General features: G+C 38.2%; 1 protein-coding gene and 1 long non-coding RNA gene across 21 annotated transcripts in view; one reads left to right on the top strand and one right to left on the bottom strand.

The window, feature by feature from the left end:
• LOC116843453 (SET and MYND domain-containing protein 4) overlaps positions 1–25,648 on the bottom strand; it is a 291,340-nt gene that overhangs the window by 18,154 nt on the left and 247,538 nt on the right. For all 19 annotated transcript variants that reach the window (XM_032813872.1, XM_032813870.1, XM_032813871.1 and 16 more), the window contains 4 exons: positions 8,966–9,170; positions 6,012–6,133; positions 1,069–1,614; positions 483–684 (listed from right to left, as the gene is read on the bottom strand). In XM_032813872.1, coding sequence (XP_032669763.1) covers positions 483–684; positions 1,069–1,614; positions 6,012–6,133; positions 8,966–9,170 — 1,075 coding nt within the window. The remainder of the gene's footprint in view (positions 1–482; positions 685–1,068; positions 1,615–6,011; positions 6,134–8,965; positions 9,171–25,648) is intronic.
• LOC116843456 lies at positions 1,032–21,521 on the top strand. 2 transcript variants are annotated; one of them, XR_004377880.1, is made up of 3 exons: positions 1,032–1,177; positions 19,040–19,346; positions 21,223–21,521. It is a non-coding gene; the product is annotated as an uncharacterized LOC116843456 (long non-coding RNA). The 2 variants fall into 2 exon arrangements; XR_004377881.1 differs by having other exon boundaries at positions 1,042–1,177; positions 19,045–19,346.

The raw sequence follows: 25,648 nt of genomic DNA, 5'->3' as shown, positions 1-25,648 counted from the left end.
ATATATATATATATATATATATATATATATATATATATATATATATATATATACAATATTTTTCTTTTACCTAAAGATTTATTTATATGCATAATATTAAAAATATTAAATATAATATTAAAATATGCATGATAATAAGAAATATTGCATATATATTTTTTAAAATTAAAGTATAAAAAGTGTGAGACAATTAGACCCGGTTTCCCCTGTCCAATAAATAAATATTTTTTTTTTCAGATATTTTTTTCCTCAGTATAAAATATATAGATGAATTAATAAATAACGAACACGGAAGGGGAAGATATTCGATCCGTCGCGATAACATTATCAAGAGCATCGCGCCGTCTCCGATCCGGCCGCCGTGAAATTCGCGCGACATACTGCGGCGACGGCGACGGCGACGGCGGATTTATTTTCCCGTGGGTGCCGCACGACACCCGAGAGGCAGCGTCGTATCGCGCTCCTTTTTCCCTTTCCCTTACCTCGTCACTGCGGGGTAGCAGTCGTGATTGAAACGGGCGACCGTGGGATAAATTGCCACGCCGAGATAGACCGGTCGACTGCCGCGGAATCGATGCTGCTCGCTTAGCCGCGTCTCGAAGAACTCGTGGGCATTAAATTGGAGCAGCTGCAGGTTCCTCAGCAGCAGGGCGGCTACGGTGATCTCCTCGGTGCCCGGGATCTCTGCGAACTCGCGGAAAGTTTTCGATATTAATAGCTTCGCGCGCGCATTCTTCCGCTTCGCTCGCGCTCGCGCATGCGCGCGGCCTCCTCCGCGGGAACTTTCAGCGACTCCTTTCGCGAAAAGAGTTGTTGGAATTACGGCTTTATGGTCTCGCGCCGCGATATGCTACGCGAATCTGCTGAATCAAAAGTTCATTCGCGGAGCAAGCACATTTTTCCCCTCTATCTCCCAGCCCGTGCTCTCTCTCTCTCTCTCTCTCTCTCTCTCTCTCTCTCTCTCTCTACCTTTGCCGGCGGCTTTGCGACTACTCGTTCGGCAAATTACCCCGAAGTTAAATACAGTCCGTGAACGCGAGCGTTAGCGGCGGCCAATGTGATAAGTACCGTCGTCCGCCGTGGGGTGAGCGAAAAAGCCGACTCTCTGCAAGCACTTGAGTAGGAAGGCCGCCATCAGCGATCTCTCCAGGAAGTCTTTGCCCGTCCGTCTGTCGTGGTGCGTCACCAAATTGTACGGTCCCACGTCGACGTTCTCGTCGTCGCCATCGCCGCCGTTGTCGCGGGACTTTATTGTGCTCACCTTCTCCTCGTCGTTCTCTTTCGCCTCCTTTTCCTCCTCCTCCTCTTCCTCCTTCATCACTTTCTCCTGCTTCTCCGTCGTCGCCGTCGTCGTTGTCGTCGCGGTAATCCCCTCGCCCCGTCTAGACTCCCTCAGTTTCCTCCGTCTGATTCTCCTCCTGGCCGACCTGCTCGGCGACTTCGCGTCGAGCATATCCGGCGTCGTCACCGCGAGCGTCGCCGAAGGCGCCGCGGCCTTTTCGCCGGCGCACCCGCCACTCTTCCTTAACTCATCGTAGATCCTCAAACACTTGTGCAGACCCTCCTGCGTCACCATCCGAAAGGCGAGCATGCTGAGTATGCTCATGCCGGAGCCTGGGGGGAGAAATTTAAAAGCGGCTTGTAATTACCCCCGTGAAGGGGGCTCGCTTGGCGCTCGAGATAATGGTTCACGCGTATAAAGAGCGGCGAACGTGCTTTCTGTTCTATTTATCAAGGGGGAGGCGCCGCGAAGAGAAATATGATGAAGTTTATTACGTCATCGGCAGCAATCCAGATAGACAGGTGTAAATAAATTTAATAGCAACTTTATATATCAGAAAGATATAGTCAGAAAGATTGCATCTTTTATGTGAGTGATACTTATTTTAGAATTATGTACTAAATAGATATTTTTATTGTTTGGAGAACATTCCAACGCGCTAAAACATATTTTTGAAATTCACCTTCGCTTTGGGGTCTTCCAAGGTGACCTAATTTCGTAGACAATGTAAGAGATTTGAGGAATGTAAGGCAATGTAAAGAATATAAGGATAAAAAAAAAGTAAATAAAGAACGGGTTAGTTAATAGTCAATTGTTCAAAGGCATCTGGTTTTCAAAGCAACAGACTGAACTATTAATAACGTCTTAACGTCAGTAACATCTTAAAGTCTTTAATATCTTTAACATCTTTGACGTCAATAATGCATCAATCATTTGGTATCACCATATTTGCTGAATTAGCTGACTCTAGTTTAATTACCACTTCATCTAAAGAAAATTCTGGAAAATATTATAAGTTTATCTCTTATGACTAGATAGAATCGTCTAAAAACGTCTTGAACTTTAACATCAATAATACGTCATGTTATGCCCTTATAGAAATATCATACTAAGAATCATTGATAATTACTTATTATCCAGTATTTTTAATACTGAAAATAAGTAATTATCAATGATTCTTAGTATGATATTTCTATAAGGATGTTATCTTGTTTGCTGAGTCAACAGGCTGGTTTAGTTAGAGAGCCTCATAGGAAGAGAATGTAAATTCGACCACGATCTCTGATTGGTCCCGTGTGCTGAGTCCCTTACGTAGATATGTGGGAATAAGTTAGAAAAGCAAGGTTAAAGTTGAGATTGGTTTGTAACAATCTTGAGAGTCTCCGTAAGTATTATATTGTTGATCTTAATCTATCAGAAGAGATTTTTCTTTAACACGCATTCAAGCTTCAAATTTAAATATATGTCTCTTTTGATAGATTAAGATTAACAATGTATTACTTACGGATATCTGACTGTTATAGGACGACGAGCCATTTTAAATATGTATTTAAGACACGATCTTAAATATAAGAATGTACTGTAAACAAGCCTTAGTGCGTACTCAGTGCGTACTAGTGCAAGCTACCGAATTTGCTAATAGATAGTATTTATATGGCGGTTAGACTGTTATATATTTAATATCTTACGCAGTTTAATTGATGTTTTAAAAGATGGGATAATAATGACAACAACAACAGCAAACAGTTATGTAGAAATTACTCTTTACGATGCAGAAAGGGAAGAAGAATTTTATATAACACTGTCTCGAGCTCTCAAAGCACAAAACGGTAAGTTGTTATGTTATTGTCGTCAAACTTTTTTTTTATTTGATCATTTCGGTTAATTTGAAATGAATCTGTTAACCATTTTATCTATTATCTGTAATCATGCATTGCATCTGTACATGTGGGTGTGTTCCTCACTTTAAAATAATTTTTCATTGACTTTAAATAAAATATAGATGTGTTGAAAAGTTTACAATTATAATGCTGTTTTTAATCATAATCATAGTGCTGTTTTTAATTTTAAAGTGTCTGCTTTTCACCCTATAATTGCATTCATTTTCTTCTTTTACTGCTTCACTAAAATGTTACAATTAATTACTTGTAGATATTTGCAACAACTTTATTAAACGTTGCACGTCAAAAATGCACGAGCCCTGTTGCATGTTTTAGTGAGAATCTTATTAATATTGTTTATGGTTACGGTCCTATTTATACATCAATTGTTTAATATGTATATGAAACAATATATTCCCAGAAAATTGGCTTGGTTATTATGTCGCTTTCTCTTTAATGTCGGTTGCTAAGCAACTATAGCGCAGCGCTACTCATGGAGCTTTGCGAACACACTCATAGTCGCATCTTATATTTAAAATTGTCTTATCTTTAGATGTTCTGTAATCAATGAAATAATCCGTACAGTATTTGAAGATGAACTAAAGGGGGCAATACCATTTCTCTGGTAAAAAAATCGATTTTTCTTTTTTTACATTTTATTAAATTATGTATTTTTAAGAATCTATTCCTACTTATCGCATTGAAAAATTCGAAAAATTATTTATTATTTGAAGTGGCGCGCAGGTTAAATCCGGCGCTCATCGAGCCGTTTAAAATTTCGTCAGATATATGCGGTCCACGAAGATCCTATGTACCTTAGGTAACAAAAGAACGACTCGAGTGTGTTTGCTCTATGGGTCTGGAATCGCTGATTAGGTTGAAATTTACGTAAGTACTATAAATATAAGCTTAAATAGCGAAACTTTAAACGCGTTTTTCTCAAAACAATTTTTCTCTAACTGGCGCGCACGATTTGAGACAAACTGTTGAACCGATCGACTTCTGCTTATAACTACATATTCAAAACATGTGCTATTTTTGTCCGAACCAGCGAAATTAAAATATATTAATTTTTCCTATTTATTTTCAATGAAAAACTGTCGATTTTTAAGGCGATTTTTCGGGCGTTTTTTTTCAAATACCTACAACTTGCTGAAAAACGATCCGTTTCCAATATCCCTAGTTCCAGCGATAACTGTCCCTAGTTTAATAATCTTTTTGGCTTTCTTGTTTCAGATTAACGAGCCATGAGATATGCGTGAGAAAAAAAATTTGTATAGGCTATTTTTGCGAATTTTTTTTCTCGGAAACTACGCGGCCAATTATTTTGAAACTTGGTACGCTAAAAACTACATATTTTATTTATATGTCAGAATTTTTATAAGTATATACATTGCGAAATATAAAAGTTATTGAAAAACACGTGAAACTGAAATGAGCGGTTTTTGCTCCATAGCGCATATGATATCTCATGACTCGTAAATAGCTTCATTTTTCGGCCGAGAAACGGTATTGCCCCCTTAAGACGATTTTAAATATAAGATGTAACTATGAATACTGTCCCACACAATACAACGTTTAAAATAGAGACGTCTTATATTCCGACGTCTGAGAGACGTCTTTATGTTCCGATTTTAAACTTTGTATTGTGTGGGATATTTGCTGTTCCAAAGCAACAGTATTAATAAATGCTTCCTGCATCTATCGTTCTTACATATATGTTTATGAGAAATCGATATTGCTTGAGAATAACATTGCCAAATAAAGGGTTAAGAAGGGTTAAGAATACTAAATTGAAAGAATTTTTTTTAATTTGAAAAATTACCGAATAGTCATTTGAGTAAAATAACTATAATTTTTACTTGTACATTAGTATTATGCATAATATCTTCACGAATAAAATATGTTGTGTAGTGGTAAATCAAATCTTGTTACATTTGCTTCTGCAAAAAATGTGTACATAATTTGTTGCATATATATATTATGTGTAATAAACTCTACATGTTTTAATCGTGAATAACTATATAACTCTACATGTTTTAATCGTGAATAACTAACGTCGGCTCTTGTTTTATTTCTTTATTATTATTATTATTATATTGTTGAAGGCATGTATAGATATAAAGAAACTAGGAATTAGTGCTGAAAAAGAATGAAAGCTGAAAATACAAAAAGGTTTATGTTAAACTTTTCATATTATGGTTGCAACTAACAACTAGTCTCGGCTCTAATTTCTCTAGTATTGGCTGGCTCGTTATATCTATTGACTTATTTTTCTGTAATATTGCATATTTGAGAGCCTTACAACTTTTTGGTTTATAATAATAAACATATAAAAGTGAAAAATAAATAAATATTATACAATTAATACTAATACACTGTATTAGTTAATATTAATATTAATACTAATTAATAATAATACTAATATTATTAATTAATTAATTAATAATAATACTAATACACTGTAAAAAATCTTGCGTACACAGTACGTAAACAAATGTTCCAAAAAATCCACTCTAAATTTTGTGTCGAAAATAACTCATTCATATTTCCATTCGTAATAATGTAAATAACACACGAATGAATATATAAATGAGTTATTTTCTACACAAAATTTAAAGTGGACTTTTTGGAATATTTGTTTACGTACTGTGTACGCAAATTTTTTTACAGTATGCAAGGTTACTGGAAAATAAAAGTTAACTTTTTAATAAAAAATGTCCGTAAAATAATTACTGTTTTTAATTGGTTAAAATGTTTCGAAAAATAAATATTCACAACATTCATGGAAACTGCATCGAACAACTCGTGTATTGTAATGCCAACGGAACGCGTGTATAACAACTTACCTATCAACAGGGCCAAGATTTTGCACTCGTACTTGTGATACGTTGTCATCGCGTTGTCTCTGCACTTTGTGCCGCAGAAGGCGACGCTGCTGCAGTTCGGGCATCCGACTGGCGCTGTCAGTCTAAAAATTTCCAGATATATTCATAGATCGATCGAGAAGGAAACGGGGTTAGCAGAGGATGTAAATTATGCAAATTGTCGAATAAAAGCCAAGCAGGAACTTTCGCCGTCGTCGCGCGAAAGGATCTCACCGGTTCGTCGCTCGAGGGCCGCGAGATTCAATCGGGATGAGTTTAAATCTATCGATCAACAATTCCGAACAAAATGCACTCCGAACGCGGAGCGGAGCTAACCAGCGAAAATCGATTTGTTAAATGGAGAAGATCGATTTGTTAAGGAAAAAGCTACACTAGAATCTACTAATCAAATTTATATCTTCGACGAAACAGAGTGTCTCTATTTACGATACAAAAATGTAGAGGATATTTCAAACTAGGAAGTTTACATTCATCATTATCATACTTTACATCTACGTGTATTATATAACATCTACGTGTACACAACTAGATGTGAGATGTCGTCTATGTAGATGATGATGTAATCTATGAATGTCATTTAAAGAATATATTTGTTTGTTGAAAAATTAGTTAAAAAATGCTAACATTTTAATTTAATCTTTAGAATCCTGAGATGTTAAATTATGAACATTGTTTCCTAAACAAATTAGAATCCAGAATTCTTTTATTGTATTCTTATCTACAGAGAGAGAATTAATTTACCAATCTATTACATAAAGAATAAAAATTTTATGAAATTTGTTATCATCACATGTATAGTACTATGTTATATATTTTAACAAATTTTTTGCATTTTTATCATGAAGGATTATTCTTTAGTAAATCAAGTTCGCTGAATACGAATGTGATCTCAGAAACTGTCTATCACGTTAGGCTTCCGAAAAAAATAAGGGTATAAATTCTTGAAAACGTGCTTTTGACTGTTTTTATAAATTAGTAACTCATAAACGTGTGAACTATTTCAAGAAGGCCTAAAATTGAAACTTAAATTTTTATATTTTTATTAAAAAGTCGGAAACTTGAAGCGCAACTTCGTAGAACCCATCTTCATAGGGAAATAAAGTATTATCATAAAATACAATAAAATATATAAAAACGTAGTTAAATTATTATTCACACTCAACAAATTTCTTATTTAAAACAGAGACTCAAGTAATCATAAGATTGTAGGCAAAAACATCCCATTTATACATATTATCTTTGAAGAGGATTAACATTATTATTGAAGAGGGCACAAATAATCTAGAATTAAATTAAAAAATTTTATATCCTGCAAAATGAGATTCTGATTACATTTTTGTTATAGAGAAATTATAAAGAGATGCAGTGAGATTTAATAGAGGAGTTTTCGTGGTTGTTGATTATAAATATCTAAAAATGTGTTGGATATAATTTTGCTATTTTGCATAATTTTGTATAATTTTGTATATATTTTGTATAAATATATATATTATATATTTTTTTTTACTATTTTGTATAAATTTATGATATTGTTTTATTCTCCTATGAGGATGGCTTCTACGAAATAGCACTATAAGTTTTCGACTTTTTAAAATGGAGACGAAGGTTCAAGCATCAATTTTAGACTGTTTCAAAGTTGCCGGCGCGTCTGGTTTGTGCGTTGCGAATTTGTAAAAATAACGAAAAACGTATTTTTAGAAAGTTTAAATCTCTATTTTCCCGGAAACCTGACGTGATGGACAGTTTCCGTGGTCATATTCATATTTATCTGATTTACTTAAAAAGGACTCTTTATGGCAAAAATGCAAAATCTTGTAACATAGTATAATTAATACCCAAAATAGGTACAATAATTGTCTTATAACATAACTTAATTGCTGTTTTTTGTATATTTTAAAATAATTTGCAAATATTTCACATAATTTATAACATCTAAAAATGAAAAACGACCGTCTATACATCACGTAAACAAACTGGCATAATCCTAAAAATTAATTAGGAAAAGTTAATATTTTTAGGTAACCTTTAGAGAAAGTCTCGATAATAAATTTGTGAAAACTGTTTTCTAAATAAATTATAGTCCATAAAATTCTTTAGTTACATTTTTATGTTCAAAGAGTTAAATCTGTCACATAGTGAAATGAAAATTCCATGCAATCTGTTATCTTTTTTGAACAGCACATTTATGATTAATACCCAAAACAGATGTAGCAAGTATCTTATAATTGAATTACTCTTTTACTATATTAATTACTCTTATTTATATTTTAGTTGTTCTAATTGTTTAGTTGTTCTAATTTGTGTCTACTCTTTTTTTATATTTTAATATAATTTACAATATTTTACATAGTTTACATTATGTACATAAAAAGAAATTGTACATGTACATACAATGTACATAAAAAGAGATTATACATGCATATACAATCTTATATATACAACACGTAAACGATCCACGTAGACATAATCTTGAAATCTACGGCACAACTCCGACCCAACCGACTAACCGGAAGATCGTGCCGTGTTTTTCCCATTTTTTTGTTGTTTTTAGACGTTTCTCTCTCGGACATCGCTGCAGACGTTTGCGCGGTACGGACGAATTCCGCAGTGAAATTCTTTGCGCCTTGTTTAACGCGCGGCTTTTACCGTCGCGTAATAACGAGTTCCCGTCCGCATACGGTTCGTCACATGCGCCGCTCTCGGGTTAATGAAATCCGTTTTCTCTCTCGCTGCCGTGAGTTTATTCGTAAAAAGCGGCGGGCTTACCGCGGACCCGTAGACAAAGCGAAAGTTACGCGGAGGATTACGCGCCGTCCAAGGATTGTCCATTAAATTCGGGACACGGGCGGAGGAGGGGGATGGCTGAAAGGGGGAAGTCGGCGGGAGGTGGAAGCCGGCGGCAATTTTCTCCTCACCTCGTGTAACAATGCTGACAATGGGTGCCATAGAATTCGGGTAGGAGACAACCCGCCAGCGGTGGCTCGACTACCAGAATATCGCCCGGATGTATTTCCCTGGTTGCGACGGCGTGTTTACCCGCTGCCGCGGTCTCACAGATTCCCAGGGAGTCGGACGACCAGCCAAGCTCGGAATTAACAGCGCCATTTAACGGCGCGCCACCTAAGACACGTGCGGTGTTTTCTTAGAGACTTTTTTTCTCGGCTGTGCGCGCGAGCGCGCGTCCAAGACAAACCGCGAACAAGTTCATCGAAGAGCGCAGATGGGCGGCGTGTCGCTCATACATCCCTCACCGTACAAAATCTTGCGTATAAATATTAAAATTTCCTTATGTCACCAACTTTTGATTATTATTTTAATATAAAATTGACACACAAATGATATGTTATTCTTTTCGTGACGTTTAAATGTACAATGAAAAATTTTATGTTAAATTCAACGCATTTCTTATGTCCAGAACGATCCATTCAACTATTTGCGTTCATGCAACACAAGGTAAATATATTAGAAAATATAACAAATATTGTGTCAGAAATTAATGCAACAAAATTAACACAGTCACTATTTTGAAGCAAATTTTATGCAATATTGATATATCTATTATGTCAAATATAATACAAGATAATGTTATTTTTATAGCGAGAAAAGTATTTTATTTATCTCTTCTTTTTTCATCGGGTTTTTTTAAATATTTGTAAAAAAAAACATGATTTTACTTAAAAAATAATTATTTTTCTATGTGATTATAGTTACAAATTTTTTTTCTATGTAGCATTTGAAACGGAATCGTGTATCTACGTGCAAGTAGACGTCCGAACAGACAAAACGGCACAGCATTCTATAAATTTGTCTTCCTTAGTTCCCGCATACTTTCAGCATAATAGATAATAACATGCAATTTTCCCCACTTGTTTAACCGTCATTTTAAAAAATCCAATCGTTATTTTTAGGTAAAAAAGCCATTAATCTTAAAGCTTATAATCAGTTAGCTGACTTTAAGTCGCAGTGCATATTGTATCTAGTAAGCTTTTATCTATTCGAAGTTTTTATGAAGCATGTAAGTTGATGCAAAGAATTTGTGGTTCCACTGACTAAAATTCACAGCACCAGAATGATTTTAATGCGAGAATGATGGTTCATATCAGAATAAGAAAAAACCAAATATCCACTTTTTCTCGATTGCCTTTGAATTGATATTAACTCTAAAACCCTAAACATCAAAAGGTTATGTAAACCCTAAACATGGATGAATTTTGACCAGTGTATTTTCATTTGCTCATAATTTTCGGAAAAATGATCGAGAAAATTGATTCTTTTTTCCGACTGATGTAAAAGACATTGAGGAATATGAATCTATTAATGTTTCTGCTACTTAATAAGATAGAAACAAATTATAATGAAAAAACAAGACATATGAATAGTAACGTTTAAAAAATTGGTTTAAATAAATGTTACTTATGTTTTGGGTTCCAGAGTTAAAAATACACTTCAAACGGTTAGGTAATACGATTGCGAGTAAAAACAATTATAACAAATCCTGACGTAAACAACACTGTTCCGCTTGGTCCAAGCGATAAGATGTAACGTCGCGATGAAGAGAAATTTCGTTAACGATCGATGGTTCGCTATTCAACGTATATCTTTGGACCTTAACGAAGCGGCGCTGCTTCGTTTTATTGTTAATCCGAGTTATACGCGGCGCGGAGGGTTGCGCTATGATTTAAGAATTCCAAAAGGGATTCCCGGCTAACGAGAATGTGTAAACAAACCGCAATTCCGCACGAAACGCCATTTCCGGTTATCTCGGTCGCGACGCTCGCATGTGGCACGTTGCCCACTGCGGTGCTCTAATGAATGGAAGAAATTACTGCGGTCCGAGGAGGATGTATACGCTCGAACGACTAATCATGATCCGTGAAGCGACGATACCTATGCGATACGGGCGGAGTTCCGCTCTCGCTCACCAAAATGCGCAACAACAAATCCGGCTTGTTGTCGTGATTGCGATCCCGCGATTGCACCTCGTTGGGTTTAAGCTAATTTCGAAAAAGTATTTTCTCCCTCTTCTCCTTCACTGAGAGAAAAATACAGTTGCTTTCGGCGTCAGCTATACTTTTTTTTGTGATTTTAACTAGAAAAATAATTAGAAGAACCATCTTTCTAATAATACTTACTAAAACAATGATTCTTCTAGTTATTTTTGTGGTTAAAATCACAAAAACGTATAATTGACGCCAAAGGCAACTATATTTTTCTATCAGTGTTCCTTCTCCCTCTTCCTCTCTTTTCCTCCTTCCTTTTCTCTTTCCTTTCTCTCTCTCTTTCTCTCCCTTCCTTCTTCTTTCTATTTTTTTCCTATTTTCTTTTTCTCTCTCCCTTCCTCTCCCTGACTCTCTCTCTTTCTCTCTCTTTCTTTCCCTTTCCAGGTAGTTAAACATAACCATAATTTTCGCCAAACAATTAATTGTTTCCCTCATTTGTTCTGGCTACTCACTTCGTCGCGTATTATTAATCAATTTTACGCAACAGTTCGAAAATTATCCGTCTATCGGCCGCAACGAGGAGCGGTCTCATTTTTCGCTTCCACTTACCGGCCGTCACGCAAAATACGACGATTGGTACGCCATGTATTTGCCACGAGCACCTGCGCAATTATGCTTACCTCTGTTTTCTCATTTATCGTTCACGGCGCTCGGAAATTCCGGCTCGCTGCTGTTATCGCACACGCCGCGGAATAATCAGCGAGTCACACATCCGCTCGGATTTCATTCTTCGAATTTTCCGCGCACCGCGCTCGCACAGTTAACGAAACGTCACATCCGCCGTCGGTCGGTCGAGGGGCGGCAGGGGAAGAGAGGGGGAGGGAACGAAATGCGAAAATGAAAAAGAAAGGAAGGAAAGGGTGGGAGGGAAGAGAGGTAGGCAGAAGGGGATAATGCTCGCGGATGAGGACGAAGCGCGCGTTAAAATTGCAGGATCCACTTACTGATTTATGATACGGCGGACCGATTACCGTGAAGAATGCGCGGCGCACGATGAATGGAGAAAATATGCAGTGGCGCGCGCCCGCGCGTGTCAGAGAAAAAATATATATATATATATTTCTTCCTTTCTCTCTCTCTTTCTCTTTCTCTGCACGGAGTATAACACGAATTTATTTTGCGCCGGTAGTAAAAATTTCCATGACTCTTCCGATAAAAAGTAAATAAAATTTATATAACGCCTCTAATAAAGATCTGTCTGATTCACACCGGGGGTGAGGAGGAACGCAGATTTTTATCGTGCGTATTTTCGTATGCGTGTGTGTGTGTATGTGTGTGTATGTGTGTGCACCAGTTTTCAATCTGAAATTCGTCAGAGCTTCTCGCACATGGATCAACGTCGACATACGAGGTAACGCCTTGTTGCGCGTGAGCTGAGTAACCTCTGACAGGGGAGTAATTAAGCCCTATCCCAAAAGAATTGAGATATAAATCAAGAATCTAAAAGTTAAAAAAATTTACATACTAAAAACTATACGTCATATAAACTGTAATATAAAAATCTAAGTATAACTCTTAATAAATTTGTTGTTGCCCCAATAAAACTTACGTTATTATATGATGCGAATTGAATGATTACTTCAATATAGCATGGCAATATGGTAATCGCTTTTTATCTGACAAGACAATTGGAACAGAGGAGGGAGTATGTATATTTGCTTCATAAATATAATCAAAAAGACAGTAGAGTTTCCATCAACAATTGTCTCACGTCGTGATAATCACGAAAGTCTCTCTGTGCTCAATAGCAACACTGTTAATGTCTGTACACACGTACCTTGGACAATCTGTTCACGAAGTTCAGCGTAGGGACTAGAATCCGGGGGTTCCCAGAATCCACAAATTGCGAAGAAAGAAAGAAAGATGTTCGACCTCGACCCCGCGAAGCCATCCCACGCGCACCGTGAAATTTTCGTGTTAGAGCGAATCGCGGCAACGGTAGCAGCCAACTAATAATTTCGTTTGTATTCGCCCGACGCTTTCGCGGATACCAACGCCGCGATAAAGCGGATGATAAGCTCCTATGAGCCGCGCAACGCTCGCGCCCGGTCTTAAGAAGTTAGATCTATCTAAGGGAGCGGCGCTGATACTTCGAACACTCTTCTAATTTGATTGGGCTGCAGTCAGACTCGTGAGTGGTTCCAAAGCGGCGGCGGCGGCGGCGGCGGCGGCGGCGGCGGCGGAACGGGGGCGAGGGTTGAAGTAAATGAAGTTTAGCTACGAACGGCCGCACCTGCAGCAGCACAACCCTCGAATCGCGTTTCCGGCTTAAGCCATGAAGCGCTCGAGGGGTGCTTTGCGGTGCTAGAATTCCACGTTCGAAAACAAAGAAACGCTTGTCTCTGTTTGAGCGGTTGAAACGGTCTGGGGGTGGCTCAGCTCGAGGATACTCTTAACGATCAATTAGTCGGGCGAGCTCGTAGTGGTGCGGTAGTAGTAGTAGTAGTAGAGTAGTAGTAGTAATAGTAGTAGTAGTAGTAGTAGTAGTAGTAGTAGCAGTGGCAGTAGCAGCAGCAGCTCGCATTCAGTCTGCGAGCGCGAAATAATGTCTTTACACTTATTACCGGGGCGATTTGCCCCGCGATAATTTATCCGCCTTTGTTACAATCGCTCGACCCGAAGTGGAATTAATCGCGGATTGCGTCGGAACGTCGTGCAATGCGCGCGCCCCGCGCGTAAATATTCCCGCGGATTTTGCCCGTCGGGATTCTCGAACCGAGCTCGAAATTTTTCGTTTCTCCTCTCCTTTTCTGTTCTTCTTTTTCTTCTACTTTTTCTTCCTCCTTTTCTTTTCTTTTTTCTTTCACCGAAACGTTTAATGTTAAACATCAAGAGATCGTAACGACTGACAGCCTGCCGTGGAGAAGTTTCGTCGCGGGAAAAGTCGACGTCGAGTTCGTCGAGCACTCTTAAAATCAAGTACGCGACTTCGGGCAGGCGGTGGGACAGGGAAGATAGAGAAAGAGAGAGTGAGAGAAAAAAGGAGGGGGCGAGGGATACGGCCCGTATATAACGCGTACACGTGGCGAATAAGAAACGCGGGCGCAAAACAGCGGGAGAATTTATTAATTAATACAAGGCTAATTACTGAAGTTGATGCACGCGAAGTTCGCGTTACGGGGGCTTCGCGAAGAGAGTGGCGCGGAACTCTGACCAAAAAGACTTTCAATTTATTCTCGCCGCTTAGCGCTACGCGGCTCAGCGAATCGGAGGGGTGAGGGGTGAGGGGGGATGAGGGGGCGGCCCGGGGGGAGCCGGGTCGGATTTTCTAAGAAGTTTAGGGAGATAAATGAATCCAATCTTGATGAGTATTAAAAGCGGTAGAAAGTAATGTATCGTCGCAACGCGACGAGACGCGGCCAGCAGAGAGAGAAAGAGAGAGAGAGAGAGAGAGAGAGAGGGAAAAGAGAAAGAGAGAGAGAGGAAAGCTGCGCGACGCGTCTTTTAATTTAATTCCCGGTCCACGGGGCAAACAAAGTTTCGCCACTGCCGGAGAAATTCCAGGCATCTCGTCTGCTACGAGAGTCAAGCCGCTATTCGCACTCGCACCTGAGAGAGCATTACCTGAAAAGCGCGAGCGCTAAGATCGTTTCGCCGTCGCCGTCGCCGCGGAATAAAGCCGAGTCCGCGAAAAATGGTTCATCTTTCTTCTCTCCTTTTTGCTCACGCTCCTTTCGCTGCTGTCTTTCTTTTTCCTCCTTCTTTAGCATCCCGCCGGCGCTTTTAAAGCCGCTCGGTGACGGCGGACGTATAAACGGCATTTGCGCGAATAAACACGCGCGGGATCAAGCCGGGTCGGCCCGTCCGTCATTCGTCGTGCTCTCTCCACGATGACCGGCCACCGCCGTTAATCACGGGGTTATCGACACACGGCATCAAAATTTCATATTTTTTTCCCCTCTTTTTCTGTTTTTAATTCCGATCGATTGATCGCTAATTGCCAGCCTCACAGCGAGTACGAGAGCGCTGCCGCGCGCGAGCGGAGCGTTCGGGCCGTTCCCGTCGCTGGATACACAGCGAAATATTCGCGAGGATATTTTATTATCTTCAATAAAGAGCGGGCAAATAAAAATCTAATTAAACTCCCGCGCCCGGGGTGCTTTTATCCGCGGTTCAATAATCGTATCTCCCGTATTATGGGATACCCGGGCGGTAACGGCCAGTGTGTTTCGTGTCTGCGGATAATTCTTCGAAGGCGTCGTCCGCGTGGACCGACGGCGAACGCAATTTAGATCATCGTCGTGAAGCGATAAACGGGTCCCCATACGCGGCAGTTCGGATATCACGCTAGCTGGTGCACGCAGAACATTTTTGCTCAATAACACGACATGCAATGAGAAAACAAATATCTACAAAATAGTAAATATTCATTTGATGGCACTAATGTGGCATATTTACTTAAATCTTTCTCTCTCTCTTTTCCTCTCTCTCTCTCTAGATTTTCTTTCATTTAAATAGAATAAATAATGATTTTCGTAAAAGAACTAAGATTCTCTTAAGATTTGAAAAAAATACTTTCTTATTTAAAAAATATCTTATATGTTAATATAAGTAAATATGTTATTAGTATCCATCTTGTGTGAATAAATATTTACTATTTTTTAGATATTTTTTTCTCTTACAAGGGAAGGACTAGACGTAGAAACGTGGTTTTGGAATGCGGTTTATACCGAATGTTAGTCTTTTATGTCTATATTAAAAATTCCAAACTCTACCTTCAGACACGCTTTATTTTTTTTTTACTAATTAAAAACAAACTATAATAATTTGAATGTCATCAGATCGATAAATTATTTGGCAGCGTGACAGATTTCAAAGAAAGGAGCAAGAAAGTTATGTTTTATAAATTTTACAAATTTCTGGATTTTTTGTGCCCAAAATGTGATTTTCGCGTAATAAATCCATTGCATGGTGAACAGTATCCGTGATGAACTGTTTATTCATTGCCGTACTTAATGGTAACTTTGATGTTTCAATATCAGTTGCAGCCGAAGCATTTGGTAGGCCAACCATTCTGTCAAAATTGTCAGCTAAAGAAATTTGATGATAACGCTTATCATATCTAACTGTGTTATCTCTGTGTGTGTGTGTGTGTGTGTATGTGTGTGCGAGCAGGTTCTAGCAGTATAATTATAATTATAATTATAATTACGTTGCCTATATATTATATTAATTACTATTTCAATGTTTCGAATCCAGGATTATTAGTCAACGCTCCTTTCCATGGCTATTTGTTTGAAAAATTTTATTGTTAATGAGAATAATAGTGCAAAAAATATATTTTTATATTTTTTGTCTTTTATGTGACATTTTTCACAACCATCAAATGACATATGTTCTTTTATCAATTTTTTTGTAGTTGTACTGTTTTATCAGATTCTAAGTTTAAGCTATCATGATTATTTTCATTTATATTATTACCACCAATATAGTCTGATTTGTTCTCTTTTTCTTTCGCTCTCTCTCTTTGTTTTTTTTCTTTTTCTCATAGCAATGAAATTTTGTATTATTATCATATACCTCATTTTTTTCTTTTGCATTTTCATTTCTAATTGTCATTTTTATTAAAAAGCTTTATATTGTCAAATTTTCTCCTTTATAGTTTTCTATATGTTTACTCATTGTTCATGCAATTTTAAGCTCCTTTTAGTACTATAAATATATTTTATTTATTTTTATTTTTATTTTTCATTTAGTATTTTAAATATATTTTAAATTTAGAGAGAGGTATTATAATACGTGCATATTATAAAATTTAATTATTACTGATATGTCTTTTGGAAAGAATCGGCTTACATATTACACGCTTCAATCACTGAATAAAACTCAAATTTTTTCGTGTCCTGTATTCACGTAGTATTTTTTCAACTAATGAGAATGCATTAATATTAAATTTAATATTAGACAATAACGGATAAAACTGCAAATCTAAGCAAACTACATACATTTCTACTAGCATAAGTAAATTTATTGAAATAATTAAAAAAAAATCTGTGGAAGAAAACAGAATTTCTGGTTTTATTAAGCAAATTTGGTTTTGAGAACCAAATACTGTTTTCTCCAACCAAAACGCGTGGTTTACTCGTTGTTATGCTAATTCAACTGAACTGTTTTCTTCATCTAATATTAACTTTTCAGTAATCATAGGTATCTCAGAGGTGCCGGGTGACTTCGTTTTGATACTGTGCAAAATGCGAAATAGAGTAATATAATAGTGCAATATGTTTCCTATCTTCTTATTCAAAATGACTACATAAAATTGTGGAAACTGATACAAGGTCGTTTCTTAAAAATATTGCTTTCCTTTCACAATTAATAAAACATTTAATAAAATTTCCATTTTCTTTCCACAAAGCATGCATCTAGAAGATCAAAGCAACATATGTATAAAAAACGCATTTCAGTATAAGAATTTTTTTTTACATAGATTATATAGTCATTGAAAAATTTCTACATACTTCTTAGAAAATATTATTTCTGCTTACAATTTCATATTTTTTGCTTTCTAAATTTCTCATAGATTTTCATAGATTCTCAAAGATTTTCTTGAACTCTTTTTTTCTTACATTATAAATATGCCTTAGTCGGGTAAGAGTATTTTAATGCTTCTCTGGTTAATAAATGTTTGCATCTTCGAGAAAAATTCTCCGCATGCAACGAGAATTTACGATAATTCGCCGAAACTGCGGCGTCGTTTTAACGCTGGATATAATTAATCCACATTAAAATAATTAACAGTCTCCCCCCATCTCTCTCTCTCTCTCTCTCTCTCTCTCTCTTTCTTTCTTTCTCTCTCTTCCTATGTTTCTTCCGCGCAGGAGCGCAAACAAAAAGTCACTTTAATCAACGCTGAAAATTCGCTAGTAGCCATTTAATCAAGATCGAGTCAATTTCACCGAGTGAAATCTGTATGAGGTATCCGCGAGGTATCACGGGAAATAAGGTCGCCCGTGGGCGACTGAATTATTCTCGAATAATTCGCGGACGAGATATCATTTTGTACGAGATACACGCCCTCGCGGGAGGATCGGACGCGCGGATATCGACGACGCTGATCTCGGACGAGTGTAGGAGAGCAGGGTGGCCGAGAGGACGGGAGAGAAGAGAGAAATCCAGGGGTGCCTTTCGATCGACGTCAGTCCGGGCCGGTCCGGTCGCGTGCACGAAACATCGGCGAAATAATATTGTTTCCGCATATACCCGTTGGCCGCGCGTGCTCACGAATGCATGGAATTGTTCGACGGTCTCTCTTTCTCTCTTTCTCCCCTCGCCCTTTCTCTCTCTCTCTCTTTCTCTCTCTCTCTGCCGCCCTCTTTCTCTCCCTTTCTCCGTCGACGGCACGCCTCGTTTGCGCGGGAAATCCGATATTTTCCGACATGGTATTTGGCGCTCAAATGATGCGCGCGCCAAGTTATCGACGTCGATTCGTCTCTTTGTACCTAAACGGCCGTCAGCTACACCGGAGCCGTGCCGGAGCACCGGCCGTAATTGGAAAGTGTCTTTTTGTTCCCCTTCTCGATTCGTTCCCCCTTGCAAAGTTCGTATAACCTACCTACCTACCAACCTACCTACCTACCCTCGTCCTCTCACTGCGCCGATACCGCGTCTGATTTAAGCACTATCGACGCATTCCTACGTGGAATCAATCCGAGTGGGAAAACCAAGCGGGAAGAATTACGCGCGGCCGTCTCCACGCGTTTCATCCGCATTAACAACGCTGGAACGAGTCAATACTCGAGACGGAATTTTGGTTCAGTATTAATCTTACAATCGGTTGGAACAACCAAAAAATATAGTTGGCACCAAATTGGCACCCAACTATACTTTTTGGTTGTTCCAACACGAAGATAGTAGTAGTAACATGCATATAAGATTATTATCACTAAAATTATGATGCAATTGACTAAAAAATGGTTGTCTTGACTATAATTCATAATAATTATTTCTCTATATGATTATAGTTACAAATACCAAATATTTTTCTCTCAGTGCAGGATACGTCGAAGAAGAGTGATGAAGGGGGCAGAAAGAAGGACACGGGGCTTCGTGAAATTAATAAAATATCTAGTTGATCTGAGTCCGTTCGATAGTCGAGGATTTTTATCTCTTCCGGATTTCGTACAAACGATGTGCGCTTTCGGAGATTTTCTCGCTGAGCGGTGCAACTATCGTGAATGGCAATTGGCGAGTGGTTTTTATGCATTCAATGCGCTCGTGTGCGTAACTTCTTCGACATTTTCCCCGCGGAATAAGATGCATTGGGGGAGTTCGATAGCTGCTCCAAGTTCCCCTTAAGGTAGGTTGAAAAATCGCCAAATAACGTACATAGGGGCGATGTTATGCGAAACGTTTTGCGATTCATCGATTACTCCAGAGTTCATAATAACGATTCCATCATTCGTATTTGACTACTCGCGCGCGCGTTTCGAATTTCTTTTTTGACGTTTCCTGATACGCGTTATTTCCTCGTTTAAGTATAGCCATACTTTGCTTGTTTCCAAACGTGCGAGTATATATTTGCTAATTAAGATATTCAGGAGATAAAACATCTTTGCTGCGCGTGAAAGCTTAAATTTAAAACTCTGTAACTCTTTCGTATAACCTTTCTTAATATCTTATTATGAAATTTAATATTTTATATATTATATATTGATAAGGATTTTGTATAAATTTGGAAACAATAATTTATATTATTATACAATATATTTGGAAACAATAATTTATATTATTATACAATGTAAAATTTAATATAATGTAAATTTAATTACTAATTTTATCAATTTGTCTCATAAATGTAATTGAAAAAATTATAATGTTTCCATCATTCAGTTATCTCTCGTTCTGATAATGATGAAAATCTCTTTGGAACCACATTCGGAACGAAAAGGAAGTAGTATTTAATCAAAATACATTATTTTTCATACGAGATAATTCTGTCGCGGCCACCTCCAATCTTTGTGACGCGTGCTGCGTTCTGTATAAATTGGGAAACGAGAAAATAATGATGGGGTAGCAGTTCTTTTTGTGAAATCTTGCTTTTCTCATGATAACATCTTATGAAAATATTTGTGAACGGAAAAAGAAGAAATATATTCTTAATCTGCAATAAATTCTTTTGTCGTTATCATAGTCGATTTTTATCTAAAAATTGTGACTATAGCCTGTCAAAGTTTATTTTACAAAAAATACTTTCTTAGAAATATATCTTGTTAACAACTATGATTTGAATAATTATTTCAAAAGTTAGTTTCGAAGAGCTTGTTGAAGAAGTAGATAATAGATGCAGGATTAATGTAGAATCCAAGCTTCGACTGGGATATCGAAGGTGCATCATTGTGAACGTCCGTGTGTCCTATCATGTGATAGCGCGAGAAAAATCTTCTCCGTGAAACGTCAAGCCGTCCACGGGACTTCTCCGTTGCGGAGAGATATTCTCGAGAATTTAGTCGAGACTGTCACAATCGACACGCGAGAGTTTTCACGTTCTCGAGCGTGACTCTAATCGAGTTTAACGAACTCGTTCGGCACGATCGAATCCGCTCCTTCCAATGCGCCGGCGAAATTATTTTTATTATTTCGCGAGTTATCCGCGTTCGCGACGAGCTGAGCGATAGGAGATGGAGGGCGAATAAAAAGGAAAAGAGGGAGAGAGAGAAAGAGAGAGAGAGAGGGGAGAGGGAGAAAGAGAAAGAGAGAGAGGGGAGAGAGAGCGAGAGGGGGAGAGAGAGAGAGAGGGAAAGAACGAAGAAGCCCGATAGAATTATCCGCGTCTAGACGAATCTCGTTACGAAGAGACGAATGGAGAGTGCCGGAAACGGCCGCTTGCGACCTCCGACACGCGTATAACGTATGTTATCCTGGTTCACGTCGCAGCACGCGTTACAAAGACGAGGTGACCGCGACAGAATTATCTCGTATGAAAAATAATGCACTTTGATTAAATACTACTTCCTTTTGGTTCCGAATGTGATTCCAGAAGGACTTTCATGATTATCAAGACGAGGAATAACTGAATGATGGAAACATTACAATTGTTTCAATTACATTTATAAGGCAAATTGATAAAATTAATAATTAAATTTACATTACATTAAATTTTACATTGTATAATAATATAAATTTTTTGTTGTATTAATGCGATAATAGATTTACTGAAACTTCACATTTTATAGATTTTACAGGTGAGACTGTTTTGAGCAGATTTTGATGACTCTTGTCGTATGTCTTTTCGTAATTCTATTTCGTCGTTCCTTGTGATAAGTACAAGCGTCACATGAAGCATTCATGAGGGACGCAAACTTTTACAAATCGGCTAGTGAAGCTCCCGAATGGACTTTCATGATTATCACGACTTGAGGCAGTCGATAATGGAAATCTTACAATTCTTTTAATACATCGGTGAAGCAAATATTGGATTTACATCTGTATTGAATTTATATCGTCCAATGTAAATTTTTTGTTGTATTGATGCAGCGACAAACTTAATAAAGGTTACAGTCAAATTTTCACCATTTTTATGACATATTGTTTCGGATATATTTTGGTAATCTTTTTATTATTTCTTTTGTATTTATATTTCGTTATACTATCTTATAAATACGAATGCTATATGAACCACTCATAAGGAAACTGACTTTTGCAAATCGACTAGTACAAAGTTAGCATCAAATTTATATACACCTGTCTATCTGAGATAGAGCGTCTCGATCTCTCACGAGAACGCGTGACAGCATCTCCCTCTCTCCCTTCTCTTTCTTCCTCTCTTCCTCTTTCTCCCTATCTCTTTCTCTCTCTCCCTCTCGACTGTCAAGTTGTGAAAAGTTTCTTTTTTTCACGGTCGGGAATGAAAGAGGGAGAAAAAGACATGGATTCGCGCGAGGACGCGAGCGAATCCGAGGCGTCGCTCGAGCGGCACGCATTATATGTTTGCATATATTTGCGGCAGCCTCTCTTCCAAAGGAATATCGAATTAAGCGTTTCCCGGGAAAATCGACTGTGTGGGTTACCATGGAAACCATAGCCGGCCCCGTGTTTCGCTTCTCAACCCGGCGGCCGCATTCCCGCACGGATTCAACGTCGGATCGGAACCGGATCGCGTCCGACGTTTCGTCAAACATTCCGATATACGGGTTTGCGGATTTTTAGGCCGGTGATTGCATTCCCGCGCTTTTCCCATCGGCGCGTCCTACCCGGTGCCTGACCCAACCCGGACTGAATTCGGCCCGGACTCGGCTTGAATCCAATCTGGAATCTAGTTCAGACTAACGCGGATCACTCTTGATCCTGTATGGATCAACGTGTGTCGATCTAAATGTAACTCGACGTATATGCGACGCGATTAGTGGATTTTTATCTCTTTCTCTCTCTCTCTCTCTCTCTCTCTCTCTATATATATATATATATATATATATATATATATATAATAGAATGTCTACTGTCTATCTGTCTTTTGCACGTTTCCTTTTAACTCCTAAACCCCTTGATCGATCTAGAACAAATTTTGCATAATTATTTTCTAGGACTCTGCGGAAAATACAGGTTATCATGAAACCTGGACACCTCTCCCTCTGATTCATCCCCTTTGTAGTAACCCAGGCAACACACCGTTTAGTTTAAGTTAATTAATAATTGATAATTGAAACGTGTGTGATAAACCAACGAATTTTTAAACGGGCAATACCTTTTCCCAATAAAAAAAGAATAATGTATAATCTAAAATGTATAATCTAAATATATTAATCTAATTATTATTCACTTTATGTGTGTACACCTAGATAGACTTCTATTATTATCGTGAGTAGTACTTGAACTGATTGCTTGCTATTTTGAAACAGGCCTTCTTCAAATACTGTTTTATGCTAGTAGGTAAAAGATGACTTTTTAACTAGTATATATCAGAAAACTTTATTTTAAAAAGCTTCATATAAAAGATATAATAATTTTTTTTTAATTTCTCCCATAATAGATTCGTTTACCCTAAATGTCACATGGATCACTTATAAGGAGTTCAACTTTACCAAAACTTTACAAATCTACTAGTAAAATTATTGCCAAAGCGTGCGACTAAGTTCGGTCCACTTTATTCGGCCTACTTCATTCAAAAAACAGTTTCGTAGCCAAATTGGTCCATTTTATAGTTTTTGTACGCTGATTACAACTATGCAAATCCAAAAATAGACCGACGTATCGTTCCAAAGGAAATGGTCCATTTAAAATCGCATCCTATTAGGATACGCTACTTATTTTCACAAAATAAAAATATTAATTTGCAATGCAATTTACTTTTGAATAGCTCGCGTTTGACCTTTACTGATGGTTACAAAGTCTAATCAAACGAGCTAACTGATCCCATTTGGCTGTGTCAACCCATTTGACTGTTTGAGAACCCACTAGAACACATCGAACACCAATTCAGAGCCAATTTAGTTATATTTTTTCTAGGGATAATATCCGGAACTGTCGCTGCGACTCGCTGAAGATGATCTTATCAAATTTTCACTTTTTATTTGTGAAAATATGTGGCGCCATCTAGTAGGTTGCAATTTTAAATTTTTCCGGGAGCATTTTCTCTGGAACGATATGTCGGTCCACCTTGGGACTTGCGTGTTCGTAATCAATGCGTCAAAAATCATAAAATAAAACTAGATTCAAAACTTTCCTCTGAATGAAGTAAGCCGCTACACTGAGAGAAAAATGTATGATATTTGGAACTATAATGGCATAGTAAAAAGATTATAGTTAGGAATATAATTTTTATAGTAAATGTTACCATAATATTTGTAATATTTACAATATAAACATAGTATAACTGATCCGTGTAAAATTTTACCAAGAATTATAATTATATGAAATTTTTAACAAGAATTATAATTATATGAAATAAAAAATATAATAAGGTAGCAAATATTGAATGGTAAGAGAAATTAACTATTTTATAGTCAATACAATTGGAATATTTGGCAAATATAGATACATGTAACTATATTCCCAAAAGATGCATATGTATAGAGCAATAAGATGGTGACTATAAATCTGTGTTCATTCTACTATATCTTCATGTTTAGATGAATTATAAGTATATGTTTGAGGCCAAAACGAACTATAAAATATAGTGAGATTATAGTTATTCCAACTATTTTTTTCTCTCAGTGTAGCGTATAGGTGTACTTGGCCGCATTATTTCATGTACAGCTGTCTGTGCGGCTATTTTCCGGCGTGCGCAACAATTTTTCAACCGTTTCCCTCGGAGAAGACGACGCGGCGATGGGAAGGATTTTTTAATCGAGTTCGTAAAAGCCATCTTCATCCCCGTTTGCCCTTCAATTGCGTTTCCGCTATATTTTCCGCGCTCCGCCAGTGACTCTTTTTCGGCGCGCGCGCTGGCCGGCCGACCGGTCGGCCGTATTTTAGCGGATACCGTGAACAAGAGAGCCGCGCGCAGGATCGATAGCCGGCGGAGTGACTTGCGAGATTAAGCTCGTTACTGTATCGCTACCGAATTATTCTTGCCGCGATCGCCGGGCGTTCGCGAACTATCAAGGATCAATACCCCGCTCGCGCGCGCATAGTTCAATCCTAATGCAACTTGCCAGAAGTTTCGGGGGAATCAGACATAAAGCCGTACACCGATATCCCGACGAGCGAGCGCGGCTGGGCGGACGGACGGATGGACGAACGGGGTGTGCGGACGCGCGGCGTTAATCCGACCATAGAAACTCGAATCCGCCACTCGATGGAATAAAGCGCGCGCTTTTGTCCCCCGCTTCTCGGCACCGGCAACCGTTCGTACAAACGTCGCGGCTGTTTTGAGACTCGACGTCAACAATCGGTTACCCTCCTACGTCCGTCATCCGGACGAGTGGCTCGATATTTGGCTGTCGGAGCGAGTTACCGAACTACGCTGGATAATTCTTAATCGTGCGTGGTTCCGTCAAGGGAAGATCCGCGGGGTATCACGGCTCTTCGGGGCGTGCAGCTTTTGCCTGCAACGTATCGGGCTCCCGTATCATGCGGATAAGACTCGTGCTGCTTAATTAACTTTGTAGCAAAATATAACCTGCCAGCACAGGAGTTCAAATAGGAAATGATAAGCGAGTATTATGAGTATGTGTAGATAAGCGTTACTGTGAATCTCGCTCCTTTCGTCCTCTCGTCTGTGTCTCTTTCCCTTTGGTCGTATCTCGTTTAGTACGTTTCTGACCAACGTCACGTATGCGTTACGGTGATAATACTTCTTTGTGCGTCCACTCGGTAAATCAAGACACGATAGTATCCGGCTTGATCCATTATCAAATGTGAACTGGCTCGCTTTGTATTTATTTTAGTAAAGTCAGAGCGCGCCTGAAACGGATCGTTCTCTTGTCAACAAAATGATTGTCAACAAATAAGCTCGGATCTGCCTTTACAAATTGAGTACAAATTGAGTTGGATTATGTTTGATAATGAATCGTTTCGGATATTAGCGGGCCTTGATTCGCAGGACTCTGATGTCCACATCATACAGGATGTCCAATAATTATTGATACACCCGTGTGCAGATAGAACTCATCAAACGAAACACAAAAATTTTCTATTATTTCGCAAACAATCACGTAAAAT

Source organism: Odontomachus brunneus, unplaced genomic scaffold (assembly GCF_010583005.1).
Source record: "Odontomachus brunneus isolate Ranch 3 - 2012 unplaced genomic scaffold, Obru_v1 Obru_scaffold_033, whole genome shotgun sequence".
NCBI lineage: Eukaryota > Metazoa > Arthropoda > Insecta > Hymenoptera > Formicidae > Odontomachus > Odontomachus brunneus.
The sequence above is the reverse complement of the archived record's forward strand: the minus strand, read 5'-3'. Positions and strand labels throughout refer to the sequence as shown.